Source organism: Cataglyphis hispanica, chromosome 7 (assembly GCF_021464435.1).
Source record: "Cataglyphis hispanica isolate Lineage 1 chromosome 7, ULB_Chis1_1.0, whole genome shotgun sequence".
In the NCBI taxonomy this organism is placed as follows: domain Eukaryota; kingdom Metazoa; phylum Arthropoda; class Insecta; order Hymenoptera; family Formicidae; genus Cataglyphis; species Cataglyphis hispanica.
Window position 1 is genome coordinate 8,277,969 of NC_065960.1, and position 15,908 is coordinate 8,293,876.

The 15,908-nt window shown below is 31.1% G+C and overlaps 1 protein-coding gene across 4 annotated transcripts in view; it reads left to right on the forward strand.

Moving 5' to 3' along the window:
• The first annotated feature begins 9,214 nt into the window (after positions 1-9,214).
• The window catches only part of LOC126851224 (protein timeless homolog), a 92,051-nt gene continuing 85,357 nt past the window's right edge, over positions 9,215-15,908 (forward strand). Inside the window, exons 1-14 of one of the 4 annotated variants that reach the window (XM_050594946.1) lie at positions 9,215-9,545; positions 9,786-10,007; positions 10,092-10,245; positions 10,350-10,530; positions 10,616-10,747; positions 10,849-10,944; positions 11,084-11,247; positions 12,852-12,969; positions 13,132-13,394; positions 14,091-14,223; positions 14,311-14,465; positions 15,303-15,436; positions 15,520-15,673; positions 15,803-15,883. In XM_050594946.1, coding sequence (XP_050450903.1) covers positions 9,914-10,007; positions 10,092-10,245; positions 10,350-10,530; positions 10,616-10,747; positions 10,849-10,944; positions 11,084-11,247; positions 12,852-12,969; positions 13,132-13,394; positions 14,091-14,223; positions 14,311-14,465; positions 15,303-15,436; positions 15,520-15,673; positions 15,803-15,883 — 1,859 coding nt within the window. In that variant the 5' untranslated portion in view covers positions 9,215-9,545; positions 9,786-9,913. The remainder of the gene's footprint in view (positions 9,546-9,785; positions 10,008-10,091; positions 10,246-10,349; positions 10,531-10,615; positions 10,748-10,848; positions 10,945-11,083; positions 11,248-12,851; positions 12,970-13,131; positions 13,395-14,090; positions 14,224-14,310; positions 14,466-15,302; positions 15,437-15,519; positions 15,674-15,802; positions 15,884-15,908) is intronic. The other 3 variants (XM_050594947.1, XM_050594948.1, XM_050594949.1) reach the window with 3 other exon arrangements.

A 15,908-nucleotide genomic window follows, 5' to 3' on the forward strand; every position in this document is an offset into this window, starting at 1 on the left:
AAAAAAATTTATTAGAAAATTTTTTAGACAATAAATTTAATTAAAAACAACATAAATTGCATAAGAAATTATATAATTACGTGTGTGTGAAAGAAAACATATATTCTTAAAATATTAATTTTTTTTTGCAAAATTATTTCGCACAGATAAATGCATGAAATATCTTGCATCCAAATATAGTAAATGTACAATAGTTGTGGTGCACAATAGTTGAGATACGAGTTATGAAATATTTCGACCGGTAACGATTAATCGCGGCTTCAAGTCGCTCGTGCAGAAATAACCGTCTTATAACCACGAAATAATTTATCGTGTTCACTCACCGTTCATTAATTTATTTCGCGTGACGGTAGAGAAAGCGCATCCTTCAAATTTCTATTGCATTATGCTCGTATCAACCCGTTATAATAATTTTTGCAATAAAAAGATGTAAAAAATAGTTATTTTCTTCCTCTCTCTTTCTCTCTTAATATTTGTAATCAATATTGTTGTTATTAAAAATGTTATTAAAAATGATAAATTAAATAAAATTTGTTCAACTTTTTTAAAAATGAATTTCTGCAAATTCTTCAAAAATTAAATTTCTCTACTGAATTCGTCAACCAATATTTGCAGTACATGAAATATCATTGTTATATTCAATAGCAAATGTTGTACAGCAAATTACAGCAGCAACGTAATTTCCAAGTTTAACTCAATATCTTTGATGTAATCAACATTATCGATCGAGGCTAGCGATGTATTGAATAAACAAATGGCACAATTATCAGTATAAGCGATTATTACATAATTTATTACTCATAATGCATATGCCGCGATTTATATATATATATATATATATATATATATATAATTCTTTTTATATAATAACTCTCAAGTTTTGTCATACATTCAAAAAGAAAATATTCTCTAAGAATATTTTTTTTATAAAAAATATGTTATAATATTCTGTATCATACTTTGAAATTTATGTTATTGTTATGAAGTAATATAATTCTACTTGTTGTATAAAATTAAAAACTTTATTTTGGACTATTTAATAAAATCAAAACAATTAGTTATTTTGCATTATCCTTAATATGAAAACTGCGAATGATTCCGATCAAGATGCGCCCTCCCTTCTTTTCCGTAAAAGCAACGAAAAATTATGGAAAGTATCTTTTTGCAGGATAGAATAAGTTTTTACCGTAAGTAAAAGTAAAAAAAAAATCCGCGCTTCAAAATTTCTCAGAAAAGTTTCCTGGTAAGTAAGCTGGCAAATATAGTTTCATCCTGCACATATGTGTTATGACTTGCAGATAAATTTTCTTTAAATAAAAAAGAACCAATTTTTTAATAAAAAAATATGTTTTTAATTTTCTACTCTTTTAAATGAAATCAGTATATTATCATTGATATATAAGCAATAACTTTCCAGTTAAAACTTCCAAGTTCTGCAAACAACAAAATTTATATATATATATATATATATATATATATATATATACTAGATAATTCGCTTACTACATTTATTGAAAATCGTTATTGCAATTTTAATCGCTTATCGTAATTCCCTGAAGCGAGAAAGTGTATACACACATACAAAAGAATGAGTAAAAAAGCGAATATTATAGTACGCCATGACAATATCGTGAAAATATATTTTCTTAAATAAAAAAAAAGACAGAGAGAAAGAGAGAGCTGTAATTTATTTTTACCTAAACGGAATTGCTTCGGAATTGTAACGGCATGTAAACAACTGCTTAACGAGGGCTTGTATTATATGCGGACAACCTAATGGTGTCGACATGAAAGTTTCTCACAGATTGTAACATTGTAATGTTTATTATCACCAAAGTACTACCAGCACAGTGGCAGAACACATATTCTACTTAGTAATGTATATGTTTTCATCTTACTTATCCGATTGTTAATAAACACGACACAACAGAGGCTCTCTCGAAATTAGAAGAATTTTATTTTTATACTGCTAATAATTTTTCAAACAAATATAATAAAAAATGCAAAAATGCACATTAAATAATCACAAAAAAGAAAAAGCGATAGCCTCTATTGTATCATATATAAATCTTTTCACGCGCGATTATTTGACGGAAGGTAAAAAGTTTGTGAGTGTACATAACTCAAAATTCAAATATATTCCTCAATATTATCGAATGCAATGATTTTCATCAACAATGACGTTGTATCGTAATTGTATCAAAATTGTTCCTAAAACATGGATTTCCGCTTTAGTCTGTGACGTTTACCATGGTCGATACTATTGTAATATGGGTCTACTATGTCGAGCTCAACAGCCACTGTTATTGTAATACCTTGTATGCTACATCCTTCCCTCTAGCTCCCTTACCTTCCTCTCTCTAGAGTATTAGACATCGCCTGGGTGGTCTTACACGTTCAAGTCTGATACCAGCGACATGCCGTGCGCAAGTAGATTATACTTACACACCCAAGGAGCGTACAAGTTTCGCAAACTTTAACCGACTGCGATTATAAATTGTCGTCCTGCTCTTCCGGCTGGATACGTTCCACGAAAAAGGAATTTTATCGAGTTTCAAGATTCTAATTATTTATATGCTTTGTGTAAATGATAAATTGTCTTGCCAAGCATTGATTACTCCTCTTATATATCTTTTATGTCAAACGCAAACGTTTTACGCAAATAGCGTAAAATATCGTGAAGTTTGATAGCATAAAATTTGCAATGTAAAACCAAGATCATACTATGCTAGTAGTAAAGGTTCAATAGGCCATGATTGTAAATTATCGTCTTTTTGGAATTGGAGCACGAGCTTGGAAAAAGGAAAGTAGGTACATCCTGCAAATTAAGTTTCCTTCAAAGGGATACAATTTATAATCACAGCGCGACATCAGGTAATAATAACGCTTCATTTAACGGTTATAAAGCGGTTCTAAGAATCTATTTATCCTCCTTGATTCAAGAATGATTTTAGACATTTTTCTTTTCGAAGCATAACCCGCAATTTTCTCGATTAATCTTACGGATAAAATGACATGTCGCTGACATATAGAATGATAGATTCTGTAAATTTATTTGTGACAAATTATATAATTGAGATCAGAATTTAAGACCATAATAATATAAGATAATAATATAAATTAGATTGGTATGAAATGTATGTCAAGCAAAAGTGTATTTTTTATTTCCAATTATCGTTTAATAATTCATGTCGTCCAATTTTATATAATAAAGATTCGAGATGTATATAAATTTTTATACAAACATTTCAATTATATAATTATCTGAATATTTTCAATCCTAATTTGTGACTATGCAAAAAACTCTGCGCACATAATACGTGGAAGCGATACCTCGATATTACTTTCCCATCTCTCATTCATGATATTGATATTGGCAGTATCGGATAAGACCTCTCTTTTTCCCTTTTAGCCGAAAGAAATCCGATTCGCGGTGAAAGATGCATGAAAGCACACTCCTGATACGGTATCTGCAGATTTCGTAGGCTCGCTGTTTAACGAAACGTTCGCGTCCTATATATTGCGCGAGAGTTCGCGCATCGTTGAGCCGGATCAAAAAGCCCTTAATGCAATTACATAGCGTTTGCACGCTATCATAATATTTGCGAACCATTCTTCCATTCCGTTCGATTTCGGTTTTGCAAGACACGCGAACATGGTCGCGACGAGAGATCGGAGGGAGATTTGCGATCACGTAAGAAGCAAAGTCATCTGACGCGACGCTCGGCGCTGAGCCCGACAAGAAATCCAACGGTCTCGCAAAAACAGATTTCGAGAGAATCCGAGCATAGCTGTATTGTCAATAGAGGAAACCACCCGTTGCTGTTCTCCCATTTGGCGCTCTCCAAATTAGCTTTCAGATCGGGCATTTAACAGTACGCTAGGCATCTGAGAAATGGGAAACTGAGATTTATCAAATGATAGTCTCTATATATTTCACGGATCTTTCTGACATACGCAATATAATAAGATTGTTGTTGTAATTATTTCCTCGCGTAATAATTCCGTATTATTGTGCTAAAGTTCGTTTGTTCTAGTTGTCTGTATCATTTTCGAAAAATGACAATAAAAATCATGTTTTTAAGATAAGCCTTTGTCTCTAATAAAATCTTTAAACAAAACGAGTGCAAACTCAACAGTGTAAATTTACTATGTAATAATATAATTGAAAATTGCGAAATCAAGCGCGGTAGACAAGAGAATGGTTATTCAATGGGGTTTAGAACCCCTTTGCAATCGTCCATGCGTAATATTTGTTTATCGTGTTTTGCTTCCGTCTGGCTTGGATCTGTTTTCACCCCGATATGAGCAAGCGTGAGGGAGAGTTGCAAATTCGTATAGGGTCCATTGCCACCCTCAAAGTATCCTCGATGACGGATCGCTCAAAACATTAATGAAAGGTTTTATCTGATATATAGCTGCCTTCTGTTATAATTACGCGATAGAAAATTTCTGATTAAAATTACACACATCATAAGTTGCGAATAATTATATGTACGTGAACACTTGAAACACATATTTATAGTATATCCGAAAATCTGTTTACTTTATATACTATAAATAAATATCGCATACATATATTCATACTATATATATGTATACTTATTTCGATAAAGTTGCATATAAAGTGTATTGATCACAATAATAAATTAAAGTGTAGAAGTAATGTAATTCCATTTTAAATATTACATTCTCTAATTTTAATCAATGAATTATATTTACCGATAGATGCAATAAATTATATGAACATAGAAATAGATGATTGGATCATGTTTAGATTAGAATTATTTGAAAAGTGCGCAAATATTATTACGATGTATAATAATATTTCAAATATTCACTTATTTGCGTGATGAAAACAATATCATTTGCATTTGTTTGCATATAAAAAATGTTGCTTCTTTTGTACAATTCATATATCCTAACGATTAAAGTTTTAATAAACTCATAGAATCATAGGGGGTCCTCCGTTCGTAATATTCCTTCTTTGCGATTGCACAAAAGAAGTCTCGAATTTCGAACGTAGTCGCGCGTTTGATGACGCTTGAATGCAAGTTTAATGTAGAATCTGCTAAGAGAGCGAGCGCGCCGGTCATTCGCGGCGGTTGCGAGCCATTGAAAATCAGTCACCTCATTCAGTCGGGAACATCGTGACGAAACTCGAGGAAAATCAATAGAGCCGGTCGGCTCCGACGAAATACAACGCCGACTGTGCGATGCAGTCCGCGACGATATCGTGCGCGCGGATATAGATAGGTACAACATAAATAAAAATGATTTTTGATGTATATTATTGATGCCGATAACTCGAAGAGATGGCACAATTTTTTAGTAAGCGTAAAGGCAGTGAAACAAAGTGCTCACGGAGATTTATTTTTCATCCGAATCTGTATAAAAATTAGAACATATGGCTTTGTGTGGTCAACTATTCCGCACGGCGACAAGCGGTACCAAATCAAACATTGAATCCTATAAAAAAAATCAATAATCTTTTGACGCGTCGCTCAGTGTTGTTTGTCTCTAACAGAATGCACAATAATATAAATATAAATGAAAAAGCTAAAACCGTAACGTCAAAGTTTAGACACACATACATCCAGTAAAGATAAAAAATATTTATAGTACTGGAAAAAAAAGGGAAATAAATAGAAATAATAAAAAACATTTTGTATATATAATTAAAATTAAAATTGAAGACTCCAGAACATTCTCCATCATAAATTAGAAACTCAGTACATTATCATGAATTATGTAATAAAAATATCCTTGTCATGTTCCTTGTCAAAGAGCAACATCATAAGATACGATATTGCCTTTATTGGCATTGCAAATACTTTTCATGAGTGAAAATGATTATTGATAAATGATTCTTGCGCTTCTTGTATAAAATAAAAAAATTAAATAATTAAAAGTTTAATTCCTATCCTCATCCTTTTGTCTGTCACGATTTGATCCATATACACGGCCGCTTTTAAGCTGATTTCTATTAAATCCCTTTAATTAAAAGTCTCATTAGTAATTGGAAATGTTAATTGATGGTCTTATTACCGTAATATAAGTGTAGAGTAGAGTGTAGAGTAATAGTAAATCGATTGACAGGCAAATATATTTTTATTTGCCATATAATTTTCGAATTATTTACTAAGTAGACACGTCTCTATATCCATTTTTTATTTCTACAATTCTGAAAAATCTCTTATATTGTTATGTTTAATAATGTTCTAATTAATATAAATCTTTATCGCTAAGTATATAAATGATTCCGTGATATAACAAGTTGTACATATTATCCTACATTATCTCTAAAACAAACAGGCAGACATTTTTCGGAAAAAATTATACGAGTGATTTCATATTCCGCTGAAAAAGATTGAAATATTTTATTATTATTATCATTCCTTTTTTCTCATTCAGAATATTGATGTTATTTGAAAAAATATATCTGAATAAAAATATTATTTAAAATATGATCAAAAAAATAGAAAAAATTTTTCTTACACAATTAAACAAAAAATATACTCATTTTATGTTAACCAGCATCTGCATTCCGCACACGCACATGTGATCGCAAAAAATGTAATATATTTTACAAATTTATTTATTTAATTACTATAGTTATATTATATTTTTTTATAACACACAGACAATAACATAAATCATCAACAATTTTGCAATTGCCGGTACCAGGCCATCACAAATTATTAGTGGTACGCGACTATGTCCGGAAAACAAACACTCTCTTTGTGATTTTCGTGCGTTACATATTTTTTTTTTTATAAAAAATTGAGAATAATTTTTTGAAAAATATTTGTAGAAGGGAAATTGTCTATCTTGGTGTGTCTATGTATAAACAATAGTAAAAAATAGAATATGTTCAAAATTGAATATGATTCCAAATTAATTAGTTACGCATTGTTAATTTATATAATTTGCATTTTATTACAAACTTATCTTAAATAATAATAGTATATATATATATATATATATATATATATATATATATATATAATTATAAATATAGATTTTGAATTTGTAGATTTTAAACACGAGAAAAAAAGTAATATAAAATTTTTGAAAATTATACAGATCTTTGATAAAACAATTATTTTGAAATCTTTTCGCATGTTATTTTGATGTGTGTATAATAAATTCAGATCGTACTTCAATCGAGATATCTATAATCCAATATTTGTTATTTCTTTAATGCAAATTTATTTGCGTCTAGATGAAATAACAATTGTGTTTTCAAACAATGCTTCAGATAAACAACAATAAACCCGTTTATGTATTTTTATTCGTATATCATACTGTTATTGCTTATTATTATGTCGATTTTTCCGTTGCCGCGTATGCGGCAAGTACATGTAATTTTTACAATAAATAAATAAATAAATAAATAAACAAATAATATATAATATATATGTGTGTGTGTGATTTACTATACCAAAAAATATCAAACAGGTTTTTACAACCAAACATTACTACTTATCCGGCAAATCACAAAATCTGTCGTTTGTTCCTAATTATAACACTTTAAAGAACTAATTGCATTTATAAAATCATATATTATATTTTATGAAATTATATCATATTATAGTTATTTTTTTAAACCTATTTCACTACATTTTTACCTTCGACATTATGGCAATTAATTTTTGCAATTTTTAATTAATTTTATAATGTAATGATATTTTTTGCAAATAATATAAATAATTCAATAAATTTTCATCGTGCTATGTACATTTTGTACAATTAATATTTTATTTTTATAATTTTTATAATTTTAATCTTTTTGCATCAGATATTATATTCGTATTAAATATTGCTTTTAACATTTTTCTCGAGATATTTTAACAAGCCTGTGCGTTGCGCGCAGAGAGAAAAAATATCAGATCACGCATTCTATGTTGAATCGCGCCAATCGATTTGAAAAGAGCAACCGACTGTATTTGGGCAATTTTCCGGACGTTCACAGGACGAAAACCGCCAGGCGTGCACGTCACAAAGCGCAAAATGTATAGAGCGTGCTGTCATGGAACGGCACTGACGAAATAAGCGGACAGGTGCGGACGACTGGCCGATAACCCGATGACCCAGATACCTTCGATGATATTGATTAGCCATCGAATGTCTATGCAACCGCAAATGTCAAACGCGTCGGCACCTCGTATATCTTCTCTTCTCCCCCTTATCCGACCGTCGTCCGACCCTTTGTTCTTCGTTCTATCTCTCTCTCTCTCTCTCTCTCTCTCTCTCTCTCTCTCTCTCTCTCTCTCTCTCTCTCTCTCTTATTACTTGATCTTGTATCTTTCACACTTACCCGATCTCGCCTGCCTGCTACGCGCGATGTCCTTTTCCGTTACCTTCCGCGACGAAATTGGATTTATGGCTTTATTTTCCTCCTTTGTGGACAACGTTTATCGGCAGATTGCACACCAAAAAAGTGCTGCTCCGTTATTATGGCAAAATAATGGAGTCCGTAGTCCCCTTCATGTCGTAAGCGGGAAAAACCTTAACATATATACGGTATTTTGTAATATTCTGATATTTGCAAAAAAAGCTACGTTTTTTGTCGAAAATTGTTTATGATGTCTCTATTAAAATATCAACGCGTTATATATTGGTAATTATAATCTCAATCGAATTATTAAAGTATTGTTAAAATAGAATCTATTTGAAATGGATTCAAAATAATGATTATTTCTCTCTCTCTCTCTCTCTCTCTCTCTCTCTCTCTCTCTCTTTTGTTCTCTATTCTTATGTATTTGTAAAAAGTAATTCGATAAAACAAGTTTAATCGGCTACAAAATATGAAATCTACCTTATAACATCCTGATTTTCTTTGTTAAAAATTGTTATAGTTTTCAACGCAGAGATTTTGCGCGCGTTAAACACGCCATATTCAGAGAGTATTAATATTTATATCAGCATTTTGATCATATATACTTTTTTCATGTTTTCGTTCATTTTTACTCCTCTTTCGTTCTTTGCTCCAATTGTACACGATGATTATTTTGTTTTAAGCACATAAAGTACAAAAGGTGACCAAAGTAGACATCTTAAACAATTAAATAAACAATAATTTACCTCTAGCCTTCCGTGTTGTGCGACGTATCTGCGTACGCATGAATGCCGCGACGGGTTCGTACGAACTGAGACGGAAAGACCCGAGCGCCACCGACCGATGACAGTGACGTATGGCGGCAAGGTCAGATTGCGCGCTCTTTCGTTACCTGTTGCGTTTGACAACACGCGCGTGTGCGAATGTTCGATTCGCTCGGAGATACGCAAAAGTAACAATTTAACGTAGGTTATTACATGTTGTTCGCGTAAGTGTTTCAAAGGAGAATATATTTCGATGCTTAAAGTGTGAAATGATTATATTACGTACGCGCATTTATCACTCGTGCGTAGTATAACCTAAAATTGAACCGAGTGAAGTCGACGCCGGCGCGCGCCAAATATCACAATTACGAAATGTGGCGGTACTGATTGCGTCGTCGCTAACAAGCTACTATTGTTGTCGTCGCTAAATCGACTTTTCGGTGAGTATTCTTATATCAGTTTAGAAAATTATCTAACGCTTGTCTAAGCATCTATAAGACTTGACTTAATATTAACGTTTTTTATCAATTAAGATTCTTATAACATAGTTAAATCTTTAAAAATTGATGAATTATATATTTTCGTGTCTGTTTCTACTTTTATGGTGCATATTATATAAGAAAATTGGAATGAATAGAAACTTTATTTTGTTATTTATTGGGTTTTGTTATTTTTGACAGCAGGCTAATGAATTATACACATTGTTATTTATTGTGCCATTGTTAATAACTGTGCTATGTATGAGAACCATCAATAGTTTTAAATATATATTTGGCATTGAAGATTTTGCAATATTTATTATTTGAAGATGGCAGATTATCTTTCTGCTGAGCTTACAGCCACTTGTGCTGTACTTGGATACTTTGATGGAACTGATTACCACTTAGATAAAAATTGTTTAGGTGAAGAGATTTACTTTATGTATATATTTCTAAATATAAACGAGAAAAAGTAATTAATTAAATATAAATTATTTGTTGGTACAGATGTTATAAAAGATCTTATCAGATATCTTAGAAGAGATGATGATACACATACTATAAGACGTTTTCTTGGTCGAACAAAATTATTACAAACAGACCTTGTAAAGATTTTTATACATCATGTTAAGTATACTGAACTTTGGGATGTTTTATTACGGTATATAATATTAATTATCAGCTAAAAAACATTGTGCATGAAAAAGATTGTACAATTTTTTTGCAGGCAAAACTAAATTTTGTTATTTTTTTTTTTAATAATAGATTACTTATTAATTTAACAAGTTCCACGTTTGTAATCTATAATGAGCAAATACCAACTGAGAAAACAATGTATAGTTTATACCAACAAATAAATTCACATTTACAAGAATATAAGGCAGCATTAACTGATGAAAATGTGTGGTTGACAGTAGCTGGACGGTTGGGAAAATTACTTAATATTGTAAGTGACAAAAATCTTTTTTTCTCATCATGTGTTTGTATATGTGTGCGCCCTCATCAGCTATAGAATAATTTTTATTTTATAGGATAGTACGGAAAGAGGGGAGGAAAATGAATTAACACTTGAAAGAATACTTGTTTTTATTAGAAATGTATTGCAAGTTCCACCTAATGATAATGATAAAAGAGGTGATAATGATGCTACTGTTCATGATGAGGTGCGAATTGTTATATTAGAATAAATTTTTTGTATTTTTTGAAACACAACATAGCAAATTGAATATTATTTCGAGTGACAATAAAAAATGTTTTTTCATAGATATTATTTGCATTTCATGCGTCGGGTATAGTGGATATACTGTTGTTTATTGTCAGTAATAATAAGGAACAACAGTATCACATGCAAATTTTGGAGGTAGATAAAAATATAAATTACATATATTCTTTTTATTTTCATTTTTGAGAATAACTTTTAGAATAATATTGTATATTACTTAAAACAATTTATTATTCGTAAATAAAAAACAGTATTATCTTTTTATATCTTTGGTTAGATTATATCTTTGATGTTACGTGAGCAAAATGCAAGCCAACTGGCTGCATCTGGTTTGCAACGTAGTACTGCTGAAAAAGAAAATGATGAAGCTAAACTTGTAGCATTACGAAAAAAGGAATTACACGAAAAAATGGACAAAATAAAAAAATATGCTGGATCTAGGTGAGTTTATATCACATTTACTAATAAGATTATTATATTAATTGATTAATGAAAGAAAGAGAGAGAGAAATTAATAATAAAATTGTAAGATATTAATAAATCTATAAGTTTATGATAAACATCCAAACATGTGTAAATTAAAAAGGGAAGGACCGTTATTATAAAATCCAAATTAATTTTTAACAAATGTTTAGGTAAAATATTTAAAATATAAAATGACATTTTTTCTGAGTAACATAATCATTTAAAATAAATGTACAAAACAATACAAAATTTATCTGAATGATTGAAAAGATTTATCCGGATACAATTGTTTTCAAAATTAAAACAATTCTCTGAACATATATTCTATTTATAGATGTTTTATTCGATATCAGCGTACGGAAAATGTTGTATAATGAGAGCTAAATTTACTATAACTTTATTCATATATGTTTATTCATACTTTAACCATATTATTCGATATTATGAAACATATGAAAAAGCACTTTCATGAATATCTACCGCATAATTATTTTAATGAGCGACTGCAGTTAAAAGCCCGCGATCATAAAAATGGGATGACTAAAAGGTGCCGATTGCTACTTGACGGACGTCTTTGAGGATTTTCGCGACAGCGCGGCGATACGCGTATAATGAATATGACCTAGTTTTTAAAACAGGACTACCCGAAGCATAAATAGAAGCTTTTATCCACTTGTTGGAGAGAAGCGAGCCATATTCTTGTAACGAGCGCGCGTTCCAGAAGCCCGTGGATGCGCGCATCCCTCCCGTCTTTGCAAAAGGCTTTTTACGATTTGAAAGGGAATGTGCGATGAAAAGATCCCTTCGCCTTCCTCGTGTTTCCTATCGATCGATGGAAAGATAATTTGATCGGAAAACGATAAAGCAGCACCTAGCTGTGTCACGAACATAGATCTTTTGATAGCAACAAGTAAATATAGTAACGAAATTGGATGGCTGTGTTGTATATGCACTTATCGTGATACACAATGTTTATATATATATATATAATTTTAGCTTTTAAATTATTTTTGTAAGAATTATTTTATTTGAAAAAATTGTTGCTTTTGAAAATTACAATTTTTTTTCTAAATTGAAATTCAAGAAGTTGATTAGAAATTATAAATTATCAAGCATTTTAATTTTTTTTGATGAGGGGTGCGTGCTTTAACAAACTCTTCGGAAAGTTAATCGGAAAGTTAATTGCTTGTTTAAAAAAATTTGGAAGAAGGTGATGGAACCAAGTTTCTTGCAAAAAAATAAGAGAAAATGGATGGGAGTGCGCGTCTTCGTCATTTAGGAAACTACCTGTTCTTGACAGCTATCTTTTATTGCATTGATTGGATTTTTGAGAGCCATGGTTGAAACTGAATTTTAATAATCTGCTTCTTTTCTGAGTAACATTAGAGAGAGCATATTATTTTAACTTTGCAATTTTGTGCATGTATAGAGGCCAAAAGAAAAAGAGACGCAAAATCGACAAATTTAATTTTTATTTTTCGATATTTTGTATATTCTTACTATTTGCATTTCTTTGAAAAATACTTTTGCGTAAAAGATTTAATTTCTGAAATTATATGTTCTCTTATTTAATTAATTAGACATTCACGATTTGGCGGTACTTACATTGTACGGAATATGAAAGCAACTGGAGAAAATCAAATGATATGTCATAAACCGTATCAAAAAATCGAAACCTTGGAATTTGGTCACAATAAGGTAAATTTCGTAAAATTGATTAGTAATGCATGATGTTTCTTCACTTTTTTATGATATCTAAAAACATCTAATTGTAAAAATAGTTTCAATCTTGTATTATATGAATTATATGAAGGGGAATCAATAAATAAATAATTAGAAAGCACATATTTTTTATAACAGAAAAGAGTGAAACGACGTAAAGACAAAATGGGCGTACAGGACGCTAAAGTGGAACGTACATCTGTCCTCAGTGTACGACTTTTTCTGAAAGAATTTTGTGTTGAGTTTCTTAGTGGAGCATACAATCCCGTAATGAAATTCGCTAGATCTTGTATTATCAATGTCACTCACGACGAAGCATCTGAAACAACTTCCTATCTGTGGGCTTTGCGTTTTTTTATGGAATTCAATCGTCATTACAAGTTCGAAGTGAAATATGTGAGGTAAATCTTGGTACTTTTCAACTTATAACAAAATCCACATTGTTGCCGAGTGCACACCCTGCTAAAAGACAGAAAGCAAGACAGTTTCTGAACTCGTTTTACGCATCGTCGCTTTCTTTTGGATCTTGTGTCTAGAAAGAATTCTAAAAAAATGCTTTAACATCTGTGTGCGAATCTGAATCTAATTTTATAACATGAAATAATCTTTATAATTATTTTAAACGTAGAAATTATTAAATAGCCAATGGGATTTTGCAGAATGTATTAATATTGTTCGCCCGATATCGATGATGTATCAACATTCAATTATTTTGTTTTATACTAGAAATTATACAAGATAGTTTGCGGAAGAATATTTTATATATTATACATTTTCCGTTTAAACAATAGATACTACATTCGAATTATTTTTATGATTTGGATTTTATTTATAATTCAAATTTTATTTACGATTCATTATTTGTAGAATACTAGACACCAATGCATGCAATGTATATATATTTCTTTGGTTCAGTTTTAATGATAGAATGTTTGATTAAATTGATTCTTTTCATATCCGCAAGTCTGTAAAATAGATTGTACCAATTTTATATATTTTTTTATATAAGTTTAAACTCTTCTATTTTTTGTATTATTAATAATCAAGTGTAATTTATTATTTTATTACTTATTGATCCATTGATTTATGGATTTTAGCGAAACCATATCCACAGAAGTATTTTATTTAGTACAAAGGCAAATGGAACAATATTACGAAATGATGATAACCGATAAAAAAAAGATACCGCTTTGGTCTCGTAGATTGCATTTAGCATTAAAAGCATATCAGGTATGAAGTTATACGTAAAATCAGCATTTCATACTGAATATCTGAAAAGTTGGCGAAAAAAATATATTTCACAAAAATATATTTTAGGAGCTTCTTAATACTCTTATGGTAATGGATAAGAGTATAGATCACGGTGTTAAGGAATCCAGCAAAATAATTAAAAGCAACATCTTTTATGTCCCGGAATATCGAGAAACGATACTCTCTCAACTTTTGTGCTTTGACGAGACTAAAATGTCACGGTAAGTGAATAGTACCTAGAAAATTTTGGAACAGAATAATTAATAAAAATTATCTAAAAACAGAAAAAAAACGAATTAAATGCATCTCGTTATAGCTTTTAATTTACAATCGGCAATCATTCCTATTTAATTCGGTAGTATCTTACCGTAAATCTGTCGCTAATTTTTAGTAGGCCGTAATAAAAATAATGCAGATATCACAAAAAGTTATGCGATGCGTCACCGAACAATCGCGTCTGTATCAGGCGAATCCGCGTCGCGTCTCATGGAGAGAGAAAGAACTCTTTACCGAAAGTTTTATCTACCGCAGACAGATTGATTCACTTTCGGATCAATCGGTTCGACCAGCCAGGAAGCCACTCGGCTCCCTCCGACGCCATTTCGACTATTTCTCTTCTTCGGCTGGGTCTCTCTTCCCTAGCTTCTCGTACACACCAGTCTCGCTTCTTCCTCCCTTCTGCGCGATTCCTTGGCGGAATAAACAACTTTTATCGACCTTCCGGACGGCGAAATGGGAAAAGGCGGTGGGCGTTCAACTTGCTACGAGTTTGACGGGTTTTGCGCGGATTTTCACGACGGAAATGTAAGGGCGGCGCGACGTACCGCAATGCCACGTTGCTGCTACTTTGACGTTATATAGCAACGACGAAAACAGGACGACGTCAAACTTTAGTTTTCATAGTAGTAACGTTACCGAAACTAAATTGACAAATTAATGCACGGGTAACGAGATTGAATTAATTTCTTGTCACAAGAAAGGAGAAAGCGGTTTAAGTTGATTGTTATTGTGACTATACACATAAAATAATATAATTATATAAATTACGCATTTTTTAGGCAGTATTTAGTGGACCTTATAACGACTCTTCACATATTTCTGAAAATGCTTGAACATTTTTGCCAGAAAGGCCAACGGCATCTCGTGGTTCAACAAACGAAGCTAAAGCGAAAAAAGGCTAAAAAACGAAAAAGTAAGATTTATTTATATAATAATGAGAAAAATGTTTAAAATAATATAAATTAAATTTGATATGCAAAAAAATTGTTTAAATAGAGCCTGTTCATCAGGAGAATGCAACTCCAGCTCCTACTTTAGAAGAACGTTGGGATATTATTGGTCCTGAATTATCTGCTATAATGCGAGATGCCGTCATACCAGAAATGATACCATTTGACGCAACCTTAGATACGCCTATTGATGATCAGAAGTACGTAGCTTTATATGATTGAATTAATCGAAATAATTTATTTTATTCAAATATTTACGTCATTATTGAAGTTTTTAAAATGCAATTGAAATTACGTGTCTAAGTTTTAGTTTCTATTTTGATTTATAGATCAGATGCCATGAAGAAAATACAGAAATTAATGCGACAGAGGAACTTAGAACAGGCGCTTGGTCTCTTACGTGCAGCAAGGTAAGATACTTGTTTGTTTTAAACG